The following is a 22,894-nucleotide window of genomic DNA, read 5'->3' on the forward strand; positions in this document are numbered from 1 at the left end:
CCACATGATCACAGCGTTTCTCCAGGGTATGTCCAACAGGAAGGGTCAGGGTTAAAATGCTTCTCACGGGCAGGAAGGGGATGGGAGGCAGCTCATCCCTTCCTGTGCTACAGCTCCAGCTGACCCCTGCAGGCTCTGCCACCGCTACGGCTCAGGAGGAGAGCATCACCTCCTGCTGGCAGATCACATTCTCGGTTTTCTCTTTAGGAAAGAGTTGACTTAAACTCCGCAGCAGCTCAGGATGAAGCGCTGGCAGTGTAGGCTCTGCTCTGCCCGCCGATTCAGCCCAGCTCCTGGGGGAGCAGATAAAATCCCACAGGTAGCTGAGAAGAGCTGTTACTGTGTGCATGTTTATAGGAGCTGGGCACTGGATAATCACAGATGCATGACAGACCTTTTCCCCTCCATTTTACATCTAAGAATAAATATAAGCAAACACATGGCGACTTTAATACTTGTATTTTATTGTTTCCTTGATTTTGAAAGCACACACAACTTGAAAAATATCCCTAAATTGAAATAACTGTATTACAGAATCAGAAAAACAAACTGTTACTCATGAAAGCAAGTCCTAATGTTCCTGTTGATTCCAGGACTCTAAATTCTCCCTAAAACTGTGTGAAGCCCGTGGCGCAGGGACCAAAAATATACATTTCAGATAATATTTTATGTACATGTAGATATGTATATGTGCATTCAATACATATGCACATAAATATGCTCCTTTGAGCTCTAGGCAATATTTTATGTACATATATATATATGTAAGTAATCAATATGTAGTTATCCAGTATGTAGACAATACACACATTTATCCATACACTCTGTACATGTGTGCATGTGTGTGTGTACAGTTTATATACATGTAAGTGCTTCTGCTCTCCAGCTCACCAAAAACACAGCTTGGGCAGACAAGGACCAAACCCAGCAGCCTAAGAATGAAAAGCTGAGCCCACGAGTTTGTTCTTCACCTGGTGATGGTGAAGGAATGGAATTTTGTTCTTTTGCCTGGAGCTGTTTGCATTACTCCAGGGTGGGGGCTGAAATAAATTCAGTGAAGTTTAGCTGGCATCAAGGAGCCCCGAGAAGCGCTAGGCTCCTAAGGTACCCCTCACCTCATATTGAAATGCACGCTCCTCTGAGCCCATCTACAGGGACAGTGCCTCCAAGTGCACTCTCTCTGCAGGGCCCCAGCGCAGGCAGGAACCCCCAGGACCTTCATCGCTGGCTCGGGGCTGCAGGGAACGGGTGACACCCCAGGCCACCCGCCGGTCACACCAGCGCCGCGCCGTCCGCCACGCAGCCGCACCTCTCCACGATCATGTTGGGGAACTCGGCCGCCTCAATCTCGGTGTGGTTGCCCCTCTTGACGAGGTAGATGACGGGCAGCGCCGAGCTGGCGGTGACGGCGCAGGAGCGCTGCCCGGAGCCGGGGCGGCGCGGGGCGCGGGGCGGCTGCAGGCAGCTCCCGGAGCAGCGGTACGCCTGGAACCCCGCCGGCTCCAGGATCCAGGGCTGCGCCCACGGCAGCTCCCGCAGGCTGATGTAGTGCTTCTGCCGGCAGCAGGTGGATTTCCCCAACGCCGCCTCCTCCCTGCAGTCCCCACGGCTCCTGGAAGCCAAGGGAGAAACAGGAATGGGTGCTGCAACTGGAAACCGGGGAGTGGGAGAGATCGTCCCTGCTGCTGGTAGCATAGGTGGGCTCTGAGCCATGGAACCAGCTCAGGGTTTGTTTGGGAATTCAGACAACGGACATGGGAGGAGGAGAGGTGAGATTCAGCAGTTGCTTTCTAGCTGCTTCACTCACAGCAGGCAAGCACTGGTGAGGGCAAGAGGTGCCCACCCTGGGTTTGCACTCTCCCCCCCAATAATTCAGGGACAAAACTACACCAGAGAGTACAGATTCAGGTTTCCTACATACCCGTAGTCATCCAAGTTGAGGGTGTAAAGCACCAGCTCAGGCTTGCCCAGGGCTTTGTCCGTGGGGTCCTGCGAGGTGAAGCGCACGGCTTTGGCCATTTCCGAGGCGTAGCTGCCCAGCCTCTCCCCTTCGATCCACACCTCCAGGAACATCGGCTCCCGCCCCTTGCTTCGCAGCCAGTAATGCACGGCCTGGGTCACATCAAAGCTCTTCCAGCCCGACTCACGAATAGGAACCAGCCTGCGTGACAAGGGCTTGGCATTAGAAAAGCCCATCAGATAAATCCCGGGCTCGCAGCGCTGTTATTGCAGCAGAATAATTTATTTCCTGTAGATTGTCACATGCCTTGATTACATGATCATTTTTACTCTGGGCACCCACAGCAGTTTAATTGCCACCTCAAAAAGACAATGCAGATCTAAAAGACACTGAAGGGTCAGAAAAAACCCTCTCTACATGCTCATACAAAAAAGTAGGTGGTGCAGGATCATGTGCAGCCTCAGTATTGGTGACGACAGCCTGGTGAACACCAGGCTCCCACCTGCTCCTGTGTGAGCTGCACTAGGGCCATAAGTTTCCAGTCCAGGCTAGTTCTGCCTTCAAGGGTTGCTAAACTTCCACAGAGCTCACCACTACCGAATCAGATTATTTTTGCATAATTTACTTGTTTAAACCAGCTAATAAAATGGCCAGTGGAAAGAAGACCAGCAGCCAGTAACCCACTTGAATTAGTGGCGCAGAATGAACCAGATGGGGGATTTAAGAGAGGAAGATGTGGCAGTACATGACATAATTTCATAGATTATTTCAAAGAATCATCATATATTGCCATCTCAGCATAATATCTGCTCTTAAAAGCTCCTTCTGGGTTTAGAAGCCATATAACGTGGTTGTACAGATGCAAACCCCATCAGACTGAGATGAGGCACAACCACACGATACCCAAATGCACCCCAGGGGACCCAAACTCTGTAAGCCCAGCAGAGGCCCCTTTCCTACCTGGAATCTATCAGGGAGGTGCTGTTGGTACCATCGTGCTGCTGCTGCACCCAGTACACGCTGACTCTGGCGTTGGAGACCGGCCTGAGGGACTGCCTGGCAGGCAGGTTTGCTCTGTCCACAGGCTTTTTGAAGAGTTTCAATTCAGCCATTGTCACTTCGCTGTTTTTAGGAATTCTGCCTTCCATGTCAAACATCAGCTTCTGGCGTGTGGTTGTGTCGGAGTAGAGGACTTCCCCTGTCATACCTGCGCAGTTGGGGACAAAAAGGATGGCCTGTCACTGCCACCCTGCTGGGAAAAGCTACCACATTTCATGCACAATTATCATCACAACACACTCCTTCCATGCTCCCAGTCGCAGAGACAGCCACTAAACACACCTTTTCTAATGCATACTTGAATCAATGTCTTGCAAATGCCCTAATTATTCTCCTGTGTCTGAGCCCCTGCAGCCTGGAAGAACTAAATCTCTGGCATAATATGACCCCAAATTGAGCAGACCTCAAGAAGTGTGCACCTCTATGACAGTGCTGGGCATGAAAGCAGGAAAATGCACCACTTGGAATGAAAAAGCATTTTCATTTGCTGCCCAGGGTACTGTGTATGTCCTTTGAAAGCACAATAGGTTCTAAGTGCCCTTGTACAGCCAATGTTGTATCTGTATGGCAATTTTTCCTCCTTGGTAATTTTTCCAGTAAAAAAAACCCCTAAACAAAAAAGAGATGAGCGAGAGTGAAGCATTCTTCAGGAGGTGTGATTCCTATTAGAGGACTTGCTGTAGATTTCACCCACAACCTACATGGCCTGCAGGTCTTTTTTCCCCCCACCTGCCCAGACTGTTCCCAGGGTACCAAGGCTTTTATAAAGCTCCAGCAGCACTTTGGAAGGACTGCGGGATTCCCTCTCCCGGTGCAAAGGGTGCTCGTTAACTTTACGAAGCTGTTGCACGCACCTCCTGTGCCCAGCTGAGCTCTGGAGGCAAACCCGACCCTCATTCCCCTTTCCCCTCGGGGGTTTGCCTCTGCTCATCCTGCTGCCAGCCGGGAGAGCCCTGGCAGATTCCTCTGGCGGCAGCAGGATGCTTGGGATGCTGCCAGCAGCAGAAACCTTACCTGTGTGTCCCGGGATGCCTCTGAGGATGCCAGCCAGGCTCGGCAGAGCTCGGCGCTTCACCCTCTGGCGCTTCAGCATGGACATGTACTTGTTCTTGACGTGCTCTGGGATAACCAGATCCACCAAGTCTCTCGAATGAAGTTTAGGGACCTCGGACAGCCCCAGCTGCTTCAGCACCGCCTCCTTGAAGCGTTCCTGGGTAAACGCTCGGACCGTGAGGACGAGGCAGAGCACGCAGAGCATCCAGGCACACCTCAGGTCCATCCTCCTCCGTCAGAGAAGCAGCTCCCGGCCCGGCAGAGATGAAGGGGGGGATCTCCCTGGGGCTGCTCTCGGCAGAGAGATGTGCTGGCAGGCTGCCCGAGCTGGATGGAGGTCCCCGGTGCTGGGGTTTTATAGCCAGCCTCGTCCCACTGGCACAACAAATTTCACAAGTGGGGACGAAGCAAAGGACTTAAAAGGATCACTCCCCTGTTGGTAGACACATGCCAGTTTAACACCTTCATCCACTGCAAAGTTAATACAAGAAGGTTTAGGGGGCTCCTAGATTCCATCACGGGGAAGAAATTTCCTTTTTTCTCTTTTAATTCCCTGTAAATATTTGCCCAGAAGCCCCCTGAGCAATGGGTGTCCCCTGCTCAGCCTTGCTAGGGAGGAAGCACAACTGCAGAATACATTGCTTTATGTACTACACCTTATGATTCCTAAAGGCAGCATCAATCTTCACTGCAGAGAACTTGCCAATAACAATCAGGAGAAGCTTTAGCTTTAGCTGGAAGTCCATTTTTATGGCAAGCATTGAAAAATCATTTTAATTTTTGGGGTGGGGGGGTTAGGTTCCACTTTGATCTCTGAATATTTGTATCAAGTGTATGAATCAGGGCAGTGAGTCACAGCAGCTGAATGATTTATGGGCTTTTGTGCTGCTCCTGAATCACAGAAGGTGGAAGATGTACGGGTGTGACATTTTAGAAAAACTCCCTATCACTCTTTATGGATTCCTGGGGGTTTCATAACACTCATGCTTAGAAGAAGAGGGCTTTATGTAAAGGCAAATCACTTCTCAGTGAACATGAGAAACCATTGCACAATTCCCCAGCATGGATGAAGAATATCAGTATTTTGAACGCTGCTAACAGCCGCAATAGAGCACTGGCTCTGGAGAGTGAAACTGATCTGAAGGCTGGGGTGAGGAGGTTGGATGTTTACCTTGTAACATTTAAACTGGAAACTTAACACCCTTTTCTTCCCCAGCCTTTGCTGGCATAAGGTGTGGAAATCTATTTTTGGCACCAACCCCAGGAGAATCGAATTGAAGAAATAAAATGTGATTGATAAAAGCATGAAGGAGCATGGCATCTGGGGCAGATTCTCATCCTCTCCAGCAACCACATACCTGAGCCTACAGACAAATGTCTTCAGCATCAAAGGCCCTTTGGATTTTATATGCCTCTGTAAATTATTTTAAATTGGTCCAGTTTCACCCAATGCCCGGGCTGAATGGTGTGCCCTGAGGACAGTCTGGCTGGAGGATGGATGTAATGAACTTGTACAAAATCACCCCTTTGTGGCTCATCCCTCATTAAAACAAGTGTCAGCTGAGGGAGGCAGCCTGTTTTGTACTCAGGGGAAGGCAATAAAGCCGTCTGAAAGAGCCCCACTCAACACTTCGGTTACTGCTCACTTTGTCTTTACAGCCTTTTAAGAAACTTGTCTTCCTAAGCATGATAAAGCCTCTGTTAGATGTTAAAAGGGCACCTTATTTAGCTAAATTGAGTTTTAAGAGGAAAATGGAACAGACTACAAAGTAACAGCCTGTGCATGGCCCAAGGCAGTGCATTCTTTAATCCTGCACTTTGTGTAGCGTCTTTCTCCGGAGATGAATTTTACACTTGCATTTGTATGTTACTTCAAAATACATCCATTCCCAAGACACAAACACAAAAGCAGTGAAAAATATCCACTTCATTTGTTGGCTTCAAGTTCAGCTCGTGTCAAATACTCCTGTGCTTGGGAACAAAAGGGAAGGTTTTTTCCTGAAATCTTTGTGATTTCCCTCATCCTTTGGGAAAGCTCCATACACCCAGCTCTTCCCTCAGGACTGTCTTTCCAGTCAAACGGCACATTACTGATTCCTAGAGGCTGGGGCAAAAGAGCTGGTGGCACAATGGGCTGTGTCAGAGGCTTGGAAACCACCTGGGCAATGTTCAGATGGCTGACAAAGCTTTCTGCACATGGGCTCTGGAAATGTGGGACAGCTCAGTTGAAGCAGGGAATTTCTTAGGTTTATACGGTCACATGGGTATAACTGCAGTCCATGGATTTGTAATGGTCTCTCTCTTATGTCAGAAGACCCAATCCCATAATTATTTATCCATCCAATTAGTCTTTGTCCCAGAGAGTGGTCCTACTCTGCAGTCTGTGTTCTTCAAAAGACCAAGACAGCATGAACTGAAAATGTCTGATTGCTCCAGCAGCACCCAGCTTTCCTGTATCTGGATGTGATTTCTCCTGTGGCTGATGCCAAATCCACCAGGACTCTCCACTGTCCAATGTGTATTGGAAGGTGATTTATGGGCTTCACACCCAAAATAAAATTATTGACCAAACACACTTGAAGCTCAGCTAAGAAGAAAACAGAGGATGTGTATTGGAGGCTTTTCACAGGAGAGTGATTATCTGGTCCAATTGGAGGATTTGCCATTCCCCCTTTGTCGTGCAAACAAGAAAAAGTCAGGAATTTTATAATAGCTCTTTCTGTGTAATGTGTATTAGAACCTGCATGGCACTTTTGAAATGTCAAACAGAGGATTCAAAGAGGCTGCAAGGGGTGAAGTATGAGCAACTCCCAGTTTTAATAAAAGCCAGTACTTAGTGAAGAAAGAATCTCTATATTTAAGCTTTTAATTTTGTTACAAGCACTTCTGTAATACATTTGCTGGGCACATCCATGCAATGACTTTTGGTAAATAAATCCAGTGGGATCAAAGAGAAAGTGTGAAAGGCTTGCCCTAATTATGTAGCTATTATCTTGGGACACAAGAATGTTTGAAATGTATTTGCAGTATTGAGGGTCTGAATATTAAACTTTCGAAGATTTCAATTGCCAAGGATATAACCCTTTTATATTAGAGCTGAGCCCATGTTAAAACAACCCTTACTTGAGTGATGTGAAAGACAACTTCTGTGGGCCAGTACAGCTCCCTGGTGCTTGCTCCCTATGGCCTCAGCTTGCTCTGCAATTATCTGGCATGGAAAAGTTTCCAGAAGGTAAGGAAAAGTTTCCAGAAGGTAAGGCCTGGTAACACAAAATATCTGGGTGCCTCCCAGGGCTAGACTGAAAACTGCAGAGCCCCTCAATGCAATTGTGTTGATCTTTCTGATGGTTGGGATTTGATGCAAAAATTTGGCCTTGTGAATTTTTGTGCCAAAAGGCTTTGTGCTCAATCAGGTATTACCTGACTTACCTGCCTCTCATGCATTCCCTTCCTCCTTCCACTGGGTGCAAAGTCATAAAAGGGACTTTGGATCAGTGTTGTGAGCTCTGGCTAACTTGACTCTGGAAAATGGAACTTCACATCCCATGTCTGAGACGAATTGTGGTTGCTCTGAGTGCACAGATCTCATTCCAAAGATGCTGCAACCTCAGCCTCAGTCCTTAGTGTTTACTCTCCTTGCAGTAGCAACTTTTGTGGTCCAAACTATCACCTGCTTGAGCTATACAGAAATTGTCCAGATCCTTTAATCTAGGCAAGGACATGAGACTGTTTTTCCTCACCACCAGTAGAGGCCAGACTGAACTGGCCATCTCCAATGGAAATATCTGAAAGATCACATCCTATTGGGTCCTTCCCTCCTGGTGCTCTGTATCCCTGATTGCACTGACATAAGCACATCTTCCACGGGCAGCTTCTGCTTTTACTCATGAGCTTGTTTTGGTCAGATGGCCAGGACAAAAGGCTGTCTGTCTGAAGAGGAGGAATGGATAAAATGTCCAAAGTCCCCCCATGTCCTTGGTCAGCTGATGTCAGCTGGCTCGCTCGCAGGGGTTTGTGCTGGCAGCGTTTGCAAAGTGCCTGTGTTCTGGCAGAAAGGAGATCTTCAAGATTTTTTTTTTTTTAACAGAAAAGCAAACACAACTGTTTAAATACAGCATTTTCTATGCCTTCAGCAGTCTCCTCCCCACTGCCCCAGTCTGTTCCTTGTTTGTGAGCTGGGGAAGCAGGACTCATCACCGCTCTGATGGCTGCAGTACAGGCTGCTGGCAAAAACACTGACATTTAGCTAATGCAGTTGAATCAGATAAATAAGCATACAGCCCTGAATTGCTTGCTTTACACCACAGTCCACTTCATTAAGGATGTCCTAATTACTGAGAAATAGCTGAATTCTGTAGGAGCACCACTTAATTTCTTATCAGAGCCCATTTATCGGCCTAGTTAAAATGCTGCTTTTCCCTTGCAACTGTCTTTATAGTGTAGAAGTTCATTTATAGTGTAGAAGTTTATCAGCTTTTAAAAAAAGTTTCTTCTGCCTTATTGTGCAGATTCAATGTCCCATAGCCTTCACTGATTCTGTGCCAAGTTTGTGTGGCAATTGGCATTCCTAAACCTGAGTGATGTCCCCATTTTCCTGCCATGCTAATACAGGTGGAATACTCTTCATACTGCATCTGTGGCACTAAGTAACCTGGCTTAATTATGGATTGTATTTCCTCCAGTTAAATTTAGCTCTAATAAGTTTTGCTTCACTGAACAGACTGTCCTCTTTTGCTAAAAAAGAGAGAAAATGAATCACTTTACCCCAACTCAGACAGAGAAAGAATAACATTATTTTCTAGCAGCTGTAATTTATTTCTATTGACAGGAGAAGCTGTAAAGGCTGAAAGATTAAGAAGTATGTGTTAATGCAAGTTGAATAATTTGCATTACTAACTTTGCTGGAAAATAATTTTTTTTTGCAGGCCAAAAATAAAGATGAAAGGCTAAGATGAGTGAGACCTAAAAAGCAACTTCTGAGATTTTGTGCAAAACAATATTTTGTTAGTGGAGTGCAAGAAAACTCTAAAAAGGCCTGTTACTTGCACAGAAAATTACAAAATCCAATGAAAGGTTGTAGAAGGCAAAATTAAGTGCTAACACACACACAGATGACAAGACAGAATTGACAGTTTAGACTTCTCTGATCTGCTACATCAGGTAGAGGGAGAAGCAGCTGCCCAAAGGCTTCTGCTAGTCCTCACTGAGCTATTCAAAATTAGCTTGGGCAGTGCCTTAGCAAATCTGCTGATTGGCAAAAAGATACCTGCAACAACAGTAAAATGAACTAAACTACTCACATTGTTGTTTTCCATCTGTAACATCTGCTGCTGAAGTGACTCTGGGGCTATTGCATGTCAGTGGGTTTACACCATAGGACATAGGTGTATCCGGTTTCAAAAATAATCACCTGTACGAGGCTTTTGTCCTTGATGTTAGCAGCACACTGAGGCTGTGATCAAAAGGATGGTGAGGTGGAATTCTGGATGGGCCCAGCAACAGCACCAGGCCTGCTTGTCTGAGCTTTGGGTGAGCTGGGCTCATACGGGGAGAACATGTCTGAGAGGTTTCCAGGAAACTGGGAGTTTCAAGAGGTACAAAACCATCTTGGAAATGATTATCTGGATTAGACTATACTCCCTCAGCCTGATGCTTGATGTTCATTCTTTTGAAACAGAAAGAGGTTGCAGGCATGGCACTGAACTTTTGCAGGAAGCTTTTCTTCATCTTCAGAGTGCTGATGCCTGTTCAGAGAATGGTCTTAAAGGCCTGTAGATTACTTGAAATGCATTTTAAAAGATTTTAAATCTGTTAACATAATTTCAAATCATTAACTCATTTTTAAAATCTAGTCAGCTGGTTACTGTTAGTGGTGACTTATTATCTATCCTCTTCATTCCATTCCCTTTCTGTCTAGATTGAGTAGTTTGTTACACCTTTGAGAATTGCACAGTATCAAATACCAAAATAGCCCCTTAATTTTCTTTTGTTTTTAAATAATGCTACAATGATCAGAAAGGAGGGTGTGTGGATAAACTGCTCCTACTCAAGTAGTTACTACAAAGCTGTTTTCACTGAAATATTTATATTGTCATGGTATTGATTTCTAACATTTTCTAACATTGATTTCTAACATGATATTACTATTTAATTTAAAATAATTCAGAAGAAAAGAACTGAAAAAATGACTGATTTTTTGTGTATTTGACTCCAAAACAGAAGTAAAGGGTATTTTACTTCATGGCACAGGAAATTATGTAATTTCCTGCCATGCACTCATATCTATGTAAAGAAGGAATATAAGGCCTCGGATATAACATGGCCCTTAAAAGAGCAAAAAATAAAGCTCTGTGACCTGACCAGTTTTAATCCTTTTAGCATTCATACTGCAGCACCATGGGAGATGCATCATGGTCATTTGATTTTAAAAGGGAATTTAGCCACACTTGGTCAGGTCACTTGAAGCGTGAAACACAAGCTTCAGTTGTTTGGTTTTTTTCTTTTTTTCCTTTTCTTACCTTACCATTTGCTTATTCAAAACCATTAATCTAGGAATGGCCAACATTTCCACAGAGCAACCAAATGCATTTCTGAACCTTAATTTTGGCTTTGACATGTGATTCTGCAGGAAATGCCATGCATTTGAAGCTGGCATCTGTCAGCTTTCCAGGCTGAATAACTAAAGATATGGTGACTAAAATTTATTTTATCTATGCAGCATGGCTCTTAGCTTTAGCTGTTCCCAGTGCAGAATTCAGCATCTTTTGACAAATCATACACATGGAGAAGATTTTTCAAAGGTACAAGAATTTCTATTTCTCATTGAGCAAAACTTGGGTGCTTAGTCCCTTTTGTCTGCTTTGATTCTAAAATAGAGCAAGGAATATTTTACCCTGTGACAGCAAAACTAGAAATAATTACTGCAATTTGAGCAGAGACACAGATGACCTGAGATTTAATTTGAAATGCTTGATCATTTTGACCAGATCTGTGGGAAAACTTCTAAGGCAGACTGCAGGCAAATAATGTTCTCAAGGAAGTTCAATTTCTGCAAATCCAATGGGAGGAATCTGAAAATCATTATGTGAAGCAGACTTGGAAAATTAGCTCTTAAAACTCTTTGAAAGCTTCACTGTTTGATTTGTTTTCAGTCCTTTGTGGTAGCAGAGCTTACCTCTGGCCTTCACCGTGTTCCCAGACTGGTAAACTGTTGAATACTTGCTGTTCTAAATGAGAAAATGCTGTGATTCATAATAGGACATGAAAATATACTGTTGCTTGGGTTGCCTTGAAACTGATCTAGAAACAGCAATAACAGAACACAGTTGTCTTGTTTCCTGAGTGGACGGGAACTGGTCCCTTAACACAATTTCATGGCTACTGAGAAATGCTCTCCCTATGATCATTTGAATAATAAGTTCAAGTTTTTATATTGATGTATAAAACTCTTCTAATCTTCGCAGGAACTATGGTTCCAAAGGAATCCCAATCACCCTTGCTCATGTTGCCCAGGGCAGTTGGCAATTTGGGGCCTTAAACCTCAGGTCTGTTCATGCCAGGGCTCTGCATGCAGCACCTGCTCTCTCAGCTGTGCCTGTACAGCCCCAGGAACTGACCCAGACAGGGGTAAAAGAAAAGGTGCACCATGTTGTGAAGGCAGGAAAGGTTTTCCTAGGTGTTCCCATGTAACACTGATCCTTTCTTCCATCCTGGAGTTCATCTCATTCCAGAAACCATGCCACTCTACAGGACCTGCTCTTAACTTCTCCTAGATTAATTCTGAGCACTCACTCTAACTGATATATAACCTGAATGTATAAACATCTACTTCAGTGAATCTAAATATAAACATCTGCTTTACTGAAACTGTACATAACATCAGTAGGAAAGGAGAGCTGAAAACATCTGGGCTCTTTTCCCAGTTCTGTCCCTGAGTCAGGATTATGACCTTGAGCAAATTGCCTTGGCCAAAATTTTCAAGTCCGTATTTACACACCAAAATAAATAAGCTGATTTTCAAAGGCACCACAGCTTCTACCAACAAAACTCTAATCAGCAATAGACTCTAATGATTACTGTACCTAAAGTATCTTAGTAAAACAAGCCATCTGTTACAGGGAAGAAAGTTCTCCATTGACCCATAGATCACCTGTGTGCCTAAGGTGCTCAGCTGGCAGTGACTACATTACTTTCCCTTTTCACACAGATTAGGCCACACTCCCACTCATGAGGCAAAGTCAAACACGCCAAGTCCAGCTGGAAGAGATGTGAGGAAATACCTTTATATCCTTTGGATACATTTGAAAGGAGAAAGATGAAGCAGAAAGAAAAGAAAGAGATTTAGAGAGAGTAAAAGAATCACAGGAAAGGAAATATGAGAAAGGATGAATGGGGGGAGGAAATAAAATACTACACAAAGAGGAAGGAAAGAGTGGACAGAGAGGGACAGGAATGGGAAAATCAGAAAGTATGGTGGTAATACATCCAACAGGAAATCACACACTAAGGAATGGATAGATTTAGGCAACTCTGCTTCCCTAAAGTGGAGGTACAGAAAGCACCCAGTGAGGATCCACGTGCCTGTGGTGTGCCTCAGGCAGCAGCCATGCCCTTAGAACTGGCTGGATGCTGCTGCTCCCCGCCACTTCCAGTCATACTCTACTGAAGCCATGCTCCCCCAGGCTCAGAAGCTTCCTTGCTGGAAAAAGCCTCGCTGCCCTTGGTTGTGGCTGTTTGCCATGGCCAGAGCTCTTCACATCTTCCTGCTTAAGCCACTTTGCATCCTGACACCAAGTCACCCCAGCCACTTGCCCCTTGCATCCCTGGCACCTGACCCCCTGCTTGGGCTCACCAGGATCATCCTGCAGTCATTAGTGGCCCCCTGTGCTCGCCTGCTCTGCCTGCAAAGGAGCCAAGTTGCTGGTGCTGCTGTGGAAATTGTAACTCAGACCTTGCCAGCTCTTTGAAATCCTCGCAGTTTAAACACTGAATTCTTTTCATCTGTAAATCCAGAAGTTAGAAGGTGGAATTCTTGCCCAACATAAAAACAAAAAAAAAGACTGCTCATTATAAAGTCTTTTTAAAAACTATTTAATCTATAAATTTATAAAGATTATTTTAATCTATAAATTTATCAAGCAGCATGTTTGATACTGACATTTTAAGGGAAATCAAGCCAGTAAACCAGGAAGTTGTTGTGCCAAGGCCTTGGAACAGGGTTCTTATGTCTAAAAGCTGGGAATCTCATTGGACCATTGGACTCTCTGCAGATAGAGTGTGGATACAGCAGATCAACCAGGAGTAGCTTCTTCAAAGCTATCAAAATGAGCGGTGTTTGGAAAGAAAAAAATAAAAAGGGAAAAACTAGTATTCCTCTTCTGATCTATTTGGATTAAAACAAGGATTTCCGAGCTTGCTTCACAAAAATTTACTCTCAATCCAAGGCTGCAGCAAACCCAGCTGAATTGACCCACCAATGGTTTAGACTGCAAGATCTCCTAGAGCATTTTGTGGCTCCTGCACAAGCAACCACTCATCTGTGTGCTCCAGGGAAAGCAGAAGCTGAGGCAAGGATGCTAAAATCTGTCCAGGGCTCGTCTCAGTACTGTTGCAACAGGAGTCACTGTGTACAGTGAGGACACCTGTGGAGCACAGAGGCTCTTGAGGCCACTGGAGTTGTTCAGGAAAACTAATGTGTACTGTACCTGGGAATGGGAAAACTTTACAGGCTCAGAGTGGTTTGATATTTCATACCGGTAATAAGCACACCTGGTGCCTGATAAATCCAATGCCTCATGTGGCCAGGTGCTCTCCTCCTCAGTGGGACAGACCAGATTGTGCCAGATGGTTTCTCCATCTTCCTCTCTCTCTCTTTCTCTCTCTCAGGGAGCTGCCCTAATTATAGTTAGTGCCATGCCACCTATACATTAAGTCCCTTCAGGTTCCATACACCAGGGGTTAATGCATGGATAAGCATTAAGATAATGTGTACATTCAGGAAACAATGAAGTCACCCATGTTGCAGGCCACCCTGCCCTAGTTTTGTACCAAGGTGTGTCACACCAACAGTGGTTGCATTGTCACAGGCTAACAATAAACCTAACAATCCTATATATCAGCAAGGGATTCTCCACACCTGCAACTACTCCAAAGAAACCAAGGTTTAAAACCTCACCCTGCCCGGAGGTGAGTGATGAGGAAGCTCATGGATTCACCACTTCATAAATCAAGTTTATGCAAAGTGTGTTGCAATAAGCCTACTTTTCCCTCCCATACTTTTTCAGCAATGCTATTTTAGATTGCAGTTTCCTGTGTGTTTTAATAAAACTCCAGTTTTCATCCAAGTATAACTTGATAAGGATGACAAATGAATCATGCTCAAGCATCAATACCAAGAGTACATTCACCATTTCCTATCTGACATAAAATGTAAAAGAAAAGAAAAGCAAATTTCTATCACATATTGATAGATATATTTGGTTAAATAAGTTGGATAATAATCTATTGTATTGATTAATAAAAATACATTCCAGCTTTATTGCAAGACAATTTCTACCTTGAAAGTAAGCATATTACCTATGAATGAGAAGCATCATGCCAAAAACAATTAAAAAGAATAGAGAGGAAAAAAAAAGGGTAAATTGTCAATTAAAATCAAGACTTGCTGCTTGCTGATTTGTATTATGACATTTAAATCCCCGTATCAGTCTAGATTTTTCTACTTGTTTGTTTATATTATAAACATTTTAATGCTCAGACCTTTCAAAGGAAAATCCCATAATGCACACACTGTGTCCTGTGGTGCATTGAGGCTCATAAACAGGTTGCCAGATGAAGGCAAAGATTAAAAGCTAGCAAAGGGCTGCCAGGCTGGAAGCCTGAATTAAATCCATTAAGGTATATTTGAATAGGTAGATAAGTAGGGAACAGCAAGCTGGGCTGATGAGTTTCTTCAGAGAGAAGAAGCCACAGCAAGAGTTGCCATGCATGGCAAAGCTGAGGCCACCTGCTACTCACCTCCAGAGACTATTGAAGTCCTCTTGGGAATTCACCCATCAAGGGGCATCCTGCTGTGATAAATCAAACTAAAGTGACAAGGGAGCTCTCCAGCCATAAGGTCATTTAATAAAGTAAGGGAAGAGTCACACGTGGAAGTGTAAATACCCTGCACACTTGTTCAACCTGGTGCTAAAGAGCTGTGGAAGTGGATATAGAGGATGCAAAATAAAAGAAAGATAGAAGGATTTCAGAGTCTCTTGACCTGCTCTCTAAGTCCTGAGGGTGGTTTTCCATCTGCTCTAGCAACGTAATTAGACGTTTGTGAACTAATGACAGTATGTGGCTTTTGTCACCAAAAGAACAGACAGTGGTAAACAAAACCCTATTTACAAGAGGTAGGGAGGAGGGAAATGTGACTCTGCTGTTGAAATTAGAGATAAACAAAATCACACCACTTAGCTAAAGAGCCTGTCTAGACAGAGGAAGAACAAAAACAAATGACAAAAGCTTGATGTTATTCTTGTGAGAGAGAAAGAGGGAAAAATTATTTTGTAGCTGGGCAAAAGTCATCACACTGAAGAATGTCAAGACTACAGTGTTGAGATCCCTGAATATTACCTATTTTACACTACAGAGTGAGATAATCTAACCAGAGCAAGGCCTTCCTAATTTTGAAAAACATGGCAAGAATCAAGAGTACGAGCAGCTTAGGAAATCAGTGAGAAAACCACCCAAGCAGATTTTGGTCATAGAAGTGGAAGAGCTTCAAGCACACACTGAGGCTTCACCTACACAGTAGATCTACTTAATTTAAAAGAAAGTAATTATGATTATTCCACTGTGAAATCCTGTTTTGAAATAAGTTGTCCACAGGAAGAGTTGTTCCAGAAAAGACAGGATGGAACAATAACTCTACAACTCTCATGTCAAACAACTTTCCCACCAAGACAGCCCTAGAAAGGAGAGTGTTTAAAGGTAAAACTAATATCCTTCAGCAACAGTGGGATTTCTTTATTCCAGCAGTGAATCTGAATCACTCTGAGCTGAGAACTTTTCTGTCATTTTCTAACTAGCATAATTATTACAGCCAATTTAAAATCACAGATTATCTACAATGCATCTGCTAGGTAAGTGATGAAATTCTGTCTTGAAATGTCTCTCAGTGACTGCAGATAATCAGGACTTTGCCCTTTTTGTGGCATGAAGTGGGAGAAGGAAGATAGCACACATACAGCCAGATGCTGCTCTCCACTGAGCAGGCACTCCTGAAAAGGGAATCAAGGATTTGATTCCCTGAAAAGGGAATCGAGTAAAATAATTTTGGGTGAATAAAGTGGCAGGGAGCAGGAGAGCAGCCATGCATGCAGGGCCCTAAGTCATCCATGGAGTCTGAATACATGGGAATACAAGGAGTTAAGGTTGGAGAGGCAGGATCAGGACTGTCAGATGGAGCAGATAGTGGGTTCTTGGCAGCTGGGACATGAATTCCTTTTAAACATAAAAGTCAGCAGATAACCAAGGTTTTGATCAATGTAACATCAGACTAAACTTTGCAATGCCCTAATTATTTTTGCTTGGTTTTAGAGTGGGTTGCTGTTCTAACACATCACTGCTGCTTCATCCATGAGACTGCAAACCTTTGAAGGCAAGTGGTGGTCCCTGGTTCCCTCTGAACAGTCACATTTTCATCATTACCATCATCTTCTTCTCCCTCATATGCCTTCTGCTCACTGAGGTCAGTCCTGCCAGTCAGGAGCAAAGGATGAAGGCACAGGAGGATGAGGATGGTTGGCAATGCTGGGTATCAAATGGCTGTGGAGGGAACACGACAATAAAGTGTAGAGAAGAGGGAGCTGCTGCACAGTGTTTCTGGCCTGTTGTCTGGAAGCAATGAACCCCTTAAAGGATAGGATGTCCTTGTGGATATCTGGGAATTGGTCTTATCCCAGCTCTGTCAGGGACTCATTAACCTAAATTCCCTAGGTCTTGGGTTTTTTCCAACTCACAGCATATGAGTTGTGTGTGGAGACAAGGGGCTATGCATACTTCATGCAACATTCATACTACTACCATTAATTTGCTAATTTATTTTAGAGCTACCTGTCAAAAGAGGTTTGGCCAGCAGGTCAGTGAAGGTGATTTTCCCCCCTACTCTGCCCTTGTGAGACCCCACCCAGAGTGCTGAGTCTGCCTCTGGGGCCCCCAGCACAAAAAAGATGTGGACCTGTTGGAGCAAGTCCAGAGGAGACCATGAAGATGCTCAAAGGGCTGGAGCACCTCTCCTACAAAGACAGGCTGAAAGAGCTGAGCTCCTGGGAGAGCTTAGAGCACCTTCCAGTACCTGAAGGGGGCTACAGGAGAGCTGTAGAGAGACTTTCTACATGGGCATAGAGGGACTTTTACAAGGACATGTAGTGATAGGACAAGGGGGAATGGATTCTAATGAAAGAGGGTATATTTAGATCAGGTAACAGGAATAAAGTCTTCACTCTGAGTGTGGTGAGGCACTGGCAGAGGATGCCCAGAGAAGCTGTGGATGTCCCATCCCTGGAAGTGTTCAAGGCCAGGTTGGATGGACCTCTGAACAACCTGCTCTCCTGGAAGGTGTCCCTGCCCATGGTGAGGGGTTGGAAATGGATGATATTTCAGGTCCCTCCCAAACCACTCTATTCCATAATTCCATAATCTCAGTGTATGGCCTGCTCCACTTCCACCTGCGTGCTTGCCCACTTCACCAGACCTGAAATTGTGAAGTCTCTCTGGAAATCCTATCTCACACTTCTTGGGGACTGTCTTTTTTTCCTGTGCTATCAAACGCTCTGTTCAGTTCTGCTTTTAGACACCGGTAGGCGCCAGGTCTCCCCGGCGCTTTTCTCTCCAGGCTGGATAATAACAGCAGCTTTCCCTCGGTTCTCTGAGGGGCCGCTCCCTCAGGGAGGCGCGGGGGCCGCACTCTCCCGACGGGAGCGGCCCTGTCCCGGGCGGAGCGGCACTGTCCCGGCTGGAGTGGCACTCTCCCGGCGGGGGCGGCCCTGTCCCGGCCAGGGTGGCACTCTCCCGGCTGGAGTGGCACTCTCCCGGCCGGAGCGGCCCCGTCCCGACCGGAGCGGCCCTGTCCCAGCGGGGATGGCCCTGTCCCGGACGGAGCGGCACTGTCTCAGCGAGGACGGCCCTGTCCCTGCCGGAGGGGCCCTGTCCCAGCGAGGATGGCCCTGTCCCGGCCGGAGGGGCCCTGTCCCAGCGAGGATGGCCCTGTCCCGGCCGGAGCTGCCTGTGGGGGGAGCGCGCTCCGGCGGCGGGGAAGAGCGGACAGCGGGCCGCGCGCGCATGCGCAGACGCCGGGACTTGTTGCCGGCGCTCGCAACTCCGGGGCCGGGACGGGCATCGGGACCGCCCGTGAGGTGACGGGGCGGGAGGGCAGGGAAGCGAAAGGCAGAGAAGGGAAGGGAGGGGGTAGGAGAGGCCGCCCCGGCGCAGGTAAGGGAGGGAGGGCATGCGGGTGGGCGGGCGGGAGCGGCGCCGTGGGGAGGGGAGTGGGCGAGGTGAGCGCGGCCCCTCCTCAGCGGGACCCCCCCTCAGCGGGTTCGGGGCGGGCAGCGCCGGGAGCGGCGAACCCTCCCCGCGGGGAACCGAGCCAGCCCACCCCGCTCTGGAGCGGAGGGACCTGCTCCCTCCTCCAGGGGCGAGCCTGGCGCTTCCCAATGCGCTCCTGAGGAAGCCGGTGCCGCCCGCCGCGGCTCCACGTCCCCGCCGGAGCCGGGAGCGCAGGGGGCTCCAGCGCCGCACGGGACCCGGCTCCCGTTCCTGGAGCCCGTCCGGGGCTCCCTGGGCTCCTGCGGCGCAGCCCCACCCGTGGGAGGTCTTCCCCTGCCCTTTATCTGCCTGGCAGCCGGCTTGTTTAAAAAGAGCAGCTTTCGAGAATTGGAAGCAATGTCTGATAAACTCCGGGGTGTTGCTTAGAGTTTAGCGTGCAGGCTTGTGCTGAAGATTCCCCAAGGCTCCTCAAAAATGCTTTCTTTTCCGGCAGCACTAAGTTTCAGTCCGTAGAAAGCAAGGATAGAGTCATGGCACAACTTCTGTGGGCGTTGTTGAGTTTTTTTTTCTCTCTCTCTTTTTTTTTTTTTTTTTCCCCTGTGATGAAGCACATTAGCTGAGACAAAATTTCTTCCTCGTGTCGCTCTGCCCAGCACTTAGCAAATGCTGTCTGGGGAGGAGTACTCTCCACGCTGTTTTCCCGCTGTTTAAAAGGAGAATATTTAGTCATTTGTATTTTTTTGTTATTTGTTTCGTTTTCAGCATCTCGTCAGAGACATGTGCATTCCTGTTAGAGGCAAAACATCCCGAAAGTAGTGGCCCTGGACCTGTGTGATGAGAACCTAGAATATTTGCTTTTGAAGGATTGAATTTTTTCGGGGAGTGGTTTCTCTGTGAATTTATCAGTCAGAAGTGTGTTCTGCATGAAGCAACACTTGGGAATCTGCAAGTAAATAAGATCCAAGAAAGGAAATGTTTGAAGTGGAAAGCCCCAAAATAAACGAGCAGTTGCCTGCACTGATAAAAAGAACTTTGTATCAATAGCCAAATCTCGTGCATTCTTGTATGGTACCACGTTATCTGATCAGGTCAGTTGACTAAAATGAGGTAGATGTTTGTTCTCTGAGAAATACTCTTTGTTCTTTCTTGTTTGTAACATACAATAACTGGCCAGCTGTGCTGGCCTTCCAGCTGAATTATTTTGAAAAAGGAAAATCACCCAGTATTCCAAGAAGAGAAAGAAACGTGTATTTGTGTAGTGGTTCTTTTCTGTGGAATTAGTGATTAGAGTTTGTTAATGATCTCAAGATTTTGACATTTAAATACAAAGTTCACAAGCTGGTGCATTCACACATGCTCATCAACTAGGAACAAAATTTTCAAACTGCTATTATTGGAATATGTAATGCCCTGTGTGTTTCCTGGAATCACAGTCCGGGCTGGAATATGTAGTTAGATGTTCTAGATTAAATTATAGGCAATTTTATTGGAGAAGGATCTTCTGCAGTTATCCTCATTATTCTCTGTAAGAGAATGTGGTTCAGTAGATGTCTGAAATTCTTGTCTAGGCACTGCTGGTAGCTGAACCTGCCAGTTATTGCAAAACATTTCACATGTGAAGGGAAGAGATGGTCAAAGACACCTTCTTTTCCAAAGTAGTTGTCTGGTTGCATCTTCCTGCATATTGCACTTTTTATGCTTGTAATATTAGTATATCTCACAAATACCAACCAGGATTTTCACAAGTTGATTTCACCTTTTCTTTTTCTTTTTTTTTTTTTTTTTTTTTTTTTTTTTGGTCTTTTAAAGGAATAGACAAAATGAACCCTTTCTATTTTCTGGGTTTTGGACATTCTCATCTAGGCATCTTTGGGAACAGGAGTGATCCTTTCAACAGAACAAATGAGACTTACTGCTACAGCACTGCCCAGGGCAGCACAGTGCTCCAAGGAGTAACTTTTGGTGGAATCCCAACTGTCCTGCTGCTTGATGTAACCTTCTTTTTTGTAAGCCAAATTTTCTATTTCTCGTATTGAAAGTACTTCTGACCTTCTCAAAAGTGAGATTTTTTTTTTTTTCTGAATTATCTTATTTATTGGGTTGGAATTTGGCTTCTGAGAATGTTCAAAATAAGAAATGAGTTGAGGCCATCCTGGGAATATCAAAGCACTTTTCAGGTGTTGGTAAATGTTTGCATACAGGTGGGATGGTGGTGTCACTGTATGTGGATGTGTAGATGTAGGGAGAGTGCAGTTTTACAGGCTCTGTTTGTGGGGGCAGTAAACTTTGTGGTTGCAGCTCAAATTTTCATGTTTTTCATGTTTTTTTTCATGAAAAACCAGCTTTTTAAAATTAGATTTTCTGAAGCTGTAGATGAAGATGAGATAATGTACTGACCAGCTCAGTCCTGAGAAAAGGTGGAATATGATTAGCTGCTATCTGGGGGCTCCAGGACAGGCCTGAAACTGCACTAAAACTTGTGGTTATTTTTGTAAGCTTGGTCTAGGTGGCCTTCAATCACCAGAAACAGGGCTGCAGACCTGCAAATTGGCCTGAAAAGAGGGTCTGTGGCAGTAAAATAGACAAAAAGGATAACAGCTTCTGAGTTCTAGAAATCTGCTGTAAAGAAACTTAAAAAAAGTACCTGTGCTCTGAGCTGATCAATCTGTAGGAATGTAGAGGATATTCCTCAAAGTTATATAGTGGCATTCTTTGCTGTTGATTTGATGTGTCATACCATAAATCCATTTTCTGAGGATGTACAGTATTTACAGCTCTGTGTTACCAGTGGCACAGCATTTAATAAGATTCACTTGAAGTGTTTGCCTTTTTTTTTTTTTTTTTTTTAAAGCTGTGGCTCAGTTTTAAGGCACTGAGTCTGCTTTTGAGTTCCTTGCTGTTGAACTCTGCACTCAGGGTTAGGTAGAGAATTGGGTGCAATGCAGAAGACTCCTCTTTTCTTCAAGTATCAAGTACTGAAAATTATCTTTCAACTCCTGTGTTCTTATTTTCATGATATTTTTACTGCATATCCTTTTAGTAACTGTCAGTTGATGGGTTTCTGGTATGTTATTTCTAGGCTGGTTTCCAAAGGAAGTGAGGTTTATATATTTCATTGTCTTCCCATTTTTATCTGGCAGTCCTGCCTAATAACTGGAGAATACTGCAACCAATTTCAACCAGAGTTGTGAAGAATCTAGAGAACTTTCCTGCTTGCACCAAGTTTAATGACCAGGTGAAAGAGGAAGATCTAAATTAATCCTCCCTGTTAGGAGGAATGCTCTCATAAGAAGGTTATATTAATTGTGAAATGTGGAAATGAGCTGTGTAACCTTGACACAGAGATAATCTAGACATGTATCCTGGCTGGCCAGTCAGTATTTGATCCCAGTAAATTATATCACTCACACCACTTTCCAGCCAAACAGGTTGTTCAGAATAAGAAATTCCATGGGATGGAGGAGAAACCAGAAAGTGAGGGTGTATGCTACATATGCATAGAAAACAGGCCTTGTCATTTCATTGCTTTCTGTAGAGCAACTTGTTTAAAAGAAAAAAAAAAAAAATAAAGAAATGAAGCTATGAAATACTCAGTGATGGAGCTTTTTTCTTGTTTTCTTTGTCCCTTTCAAAAAGGGAAAATACAAGGGGCAGATTAAAAATACATTGCAGAGATCAGAGATAGGTAGCTTTGGTCCCAGACAGGCTGGTCTGTAGCATGGCCACCACTGAGCTGGCTGGGATATGATAATTGATTTAGGACCTAGGACAACATTTTATGTCAGTTCTTACACACCTAAGAATGATTATTTTGAAATGGGAAAAAGAAATATTTTAATATCTTCTTTTTTATTTTCTAGATTTTAATATTACTGTTTTCCATTATAAGAAAGAGATTCTGGGACTATGGTCGTGTTGCTCTGGTGTCAGAAGTTGAAAGGTAAAAAAGATATGTAATCAGACTGACTTGTTGAATCATTTGGGGAGTGGGGAGGAATGTAGAGTAAATGTGGCTTATATTAGGTGCATTTATATCAATTAGATATGCTTGTAATCATTTGCACATTTGTTAAAAATGCCCTCACGCTGCTTTGTGTGAATACATTCCCCTCAGAGAGTTACTGCCCATGGTTTCGGCTGTAAGTCCTGTGTTTCCATTGCCATGGATTTCATCCCACAGCTGTGAGTTAAGGAAGTGGAGGGAAGGAAGTAGGCTGCTTGTCTGCTGACAGGCTGCACACTGATGTTTGCACTGTGCTTCTGTACAGAGGGATATTAACCATTCTGTTT

At 44.8% G+C, this 22,894-nt stretch overlaps 2 protein-coding genes across 2 annotated transcripts in view; one reads left to right on the forward strand and one right to left on the reverse strand.

The window, feature by feature from the left end:
- Positions 1-1,272: 1,272 nt before the first annotated feature.
- LOC311151956 (left-right determination factor 2-like) lies at positions 1,273-4,298 on the reverse strand (the record flags this gene model as incomplete). Its single annotated transcript, XM_084202668.1, has 4 exons — positions 1,273-1,612; positions 1,922-2,161; positions 2,921-3,158; positions 4,034-4,298. The coding sequence occupies 4 exons, from the start codon at positions 4,296-4,298 to the stop codon at positions 1,273-1,275; spliced, it is 1,083 nt and encodes a 360-aa protein (XP_084058794.1).
- A 14,117-nt stretch (positions 4,299-18,415) lies between these two features.
- The window catches only part of TMEM63A (transmembrane protein 63A), a 30,043-nt gene continuing 25,564 nt past the window's right edge, over positions 18,416-22,894 (forward strand). The window contains exons 1-4 of the mRNA XM_084202246.1: positions 18,416-18,471; positions 19,367-19,692; positions 20,414-20,610; positions 22,465-22,544. Of these exons, the coding sequence (XP_084058372.1) occupies positions 20,425-20,610; positions 22,465-22,544 (266 nt within the window). The 5' untranslated portion in view covers positions 18,416-18,471; positions 19,367-19,692; positions 20,414-20,424. The remainder of the gene's footprint in view (positions 18,472-19,366; positions 19,693-20,413; positions 20,611-22,464; positions 22,545-22,894) is intronic.

This window comes from Fringilla coelebs (genome assembly GCF_963513975.1).
Source record: "Fringilla coelebs genome assembly, chromosome: 3".
NCBI classification, from domain to species: domain Eukaryota; kingdom Metazoa; phylum Chordata; class Aves; order Passeriformes; family Fringillidae; genus Fringilla; species Fringilla coelebs.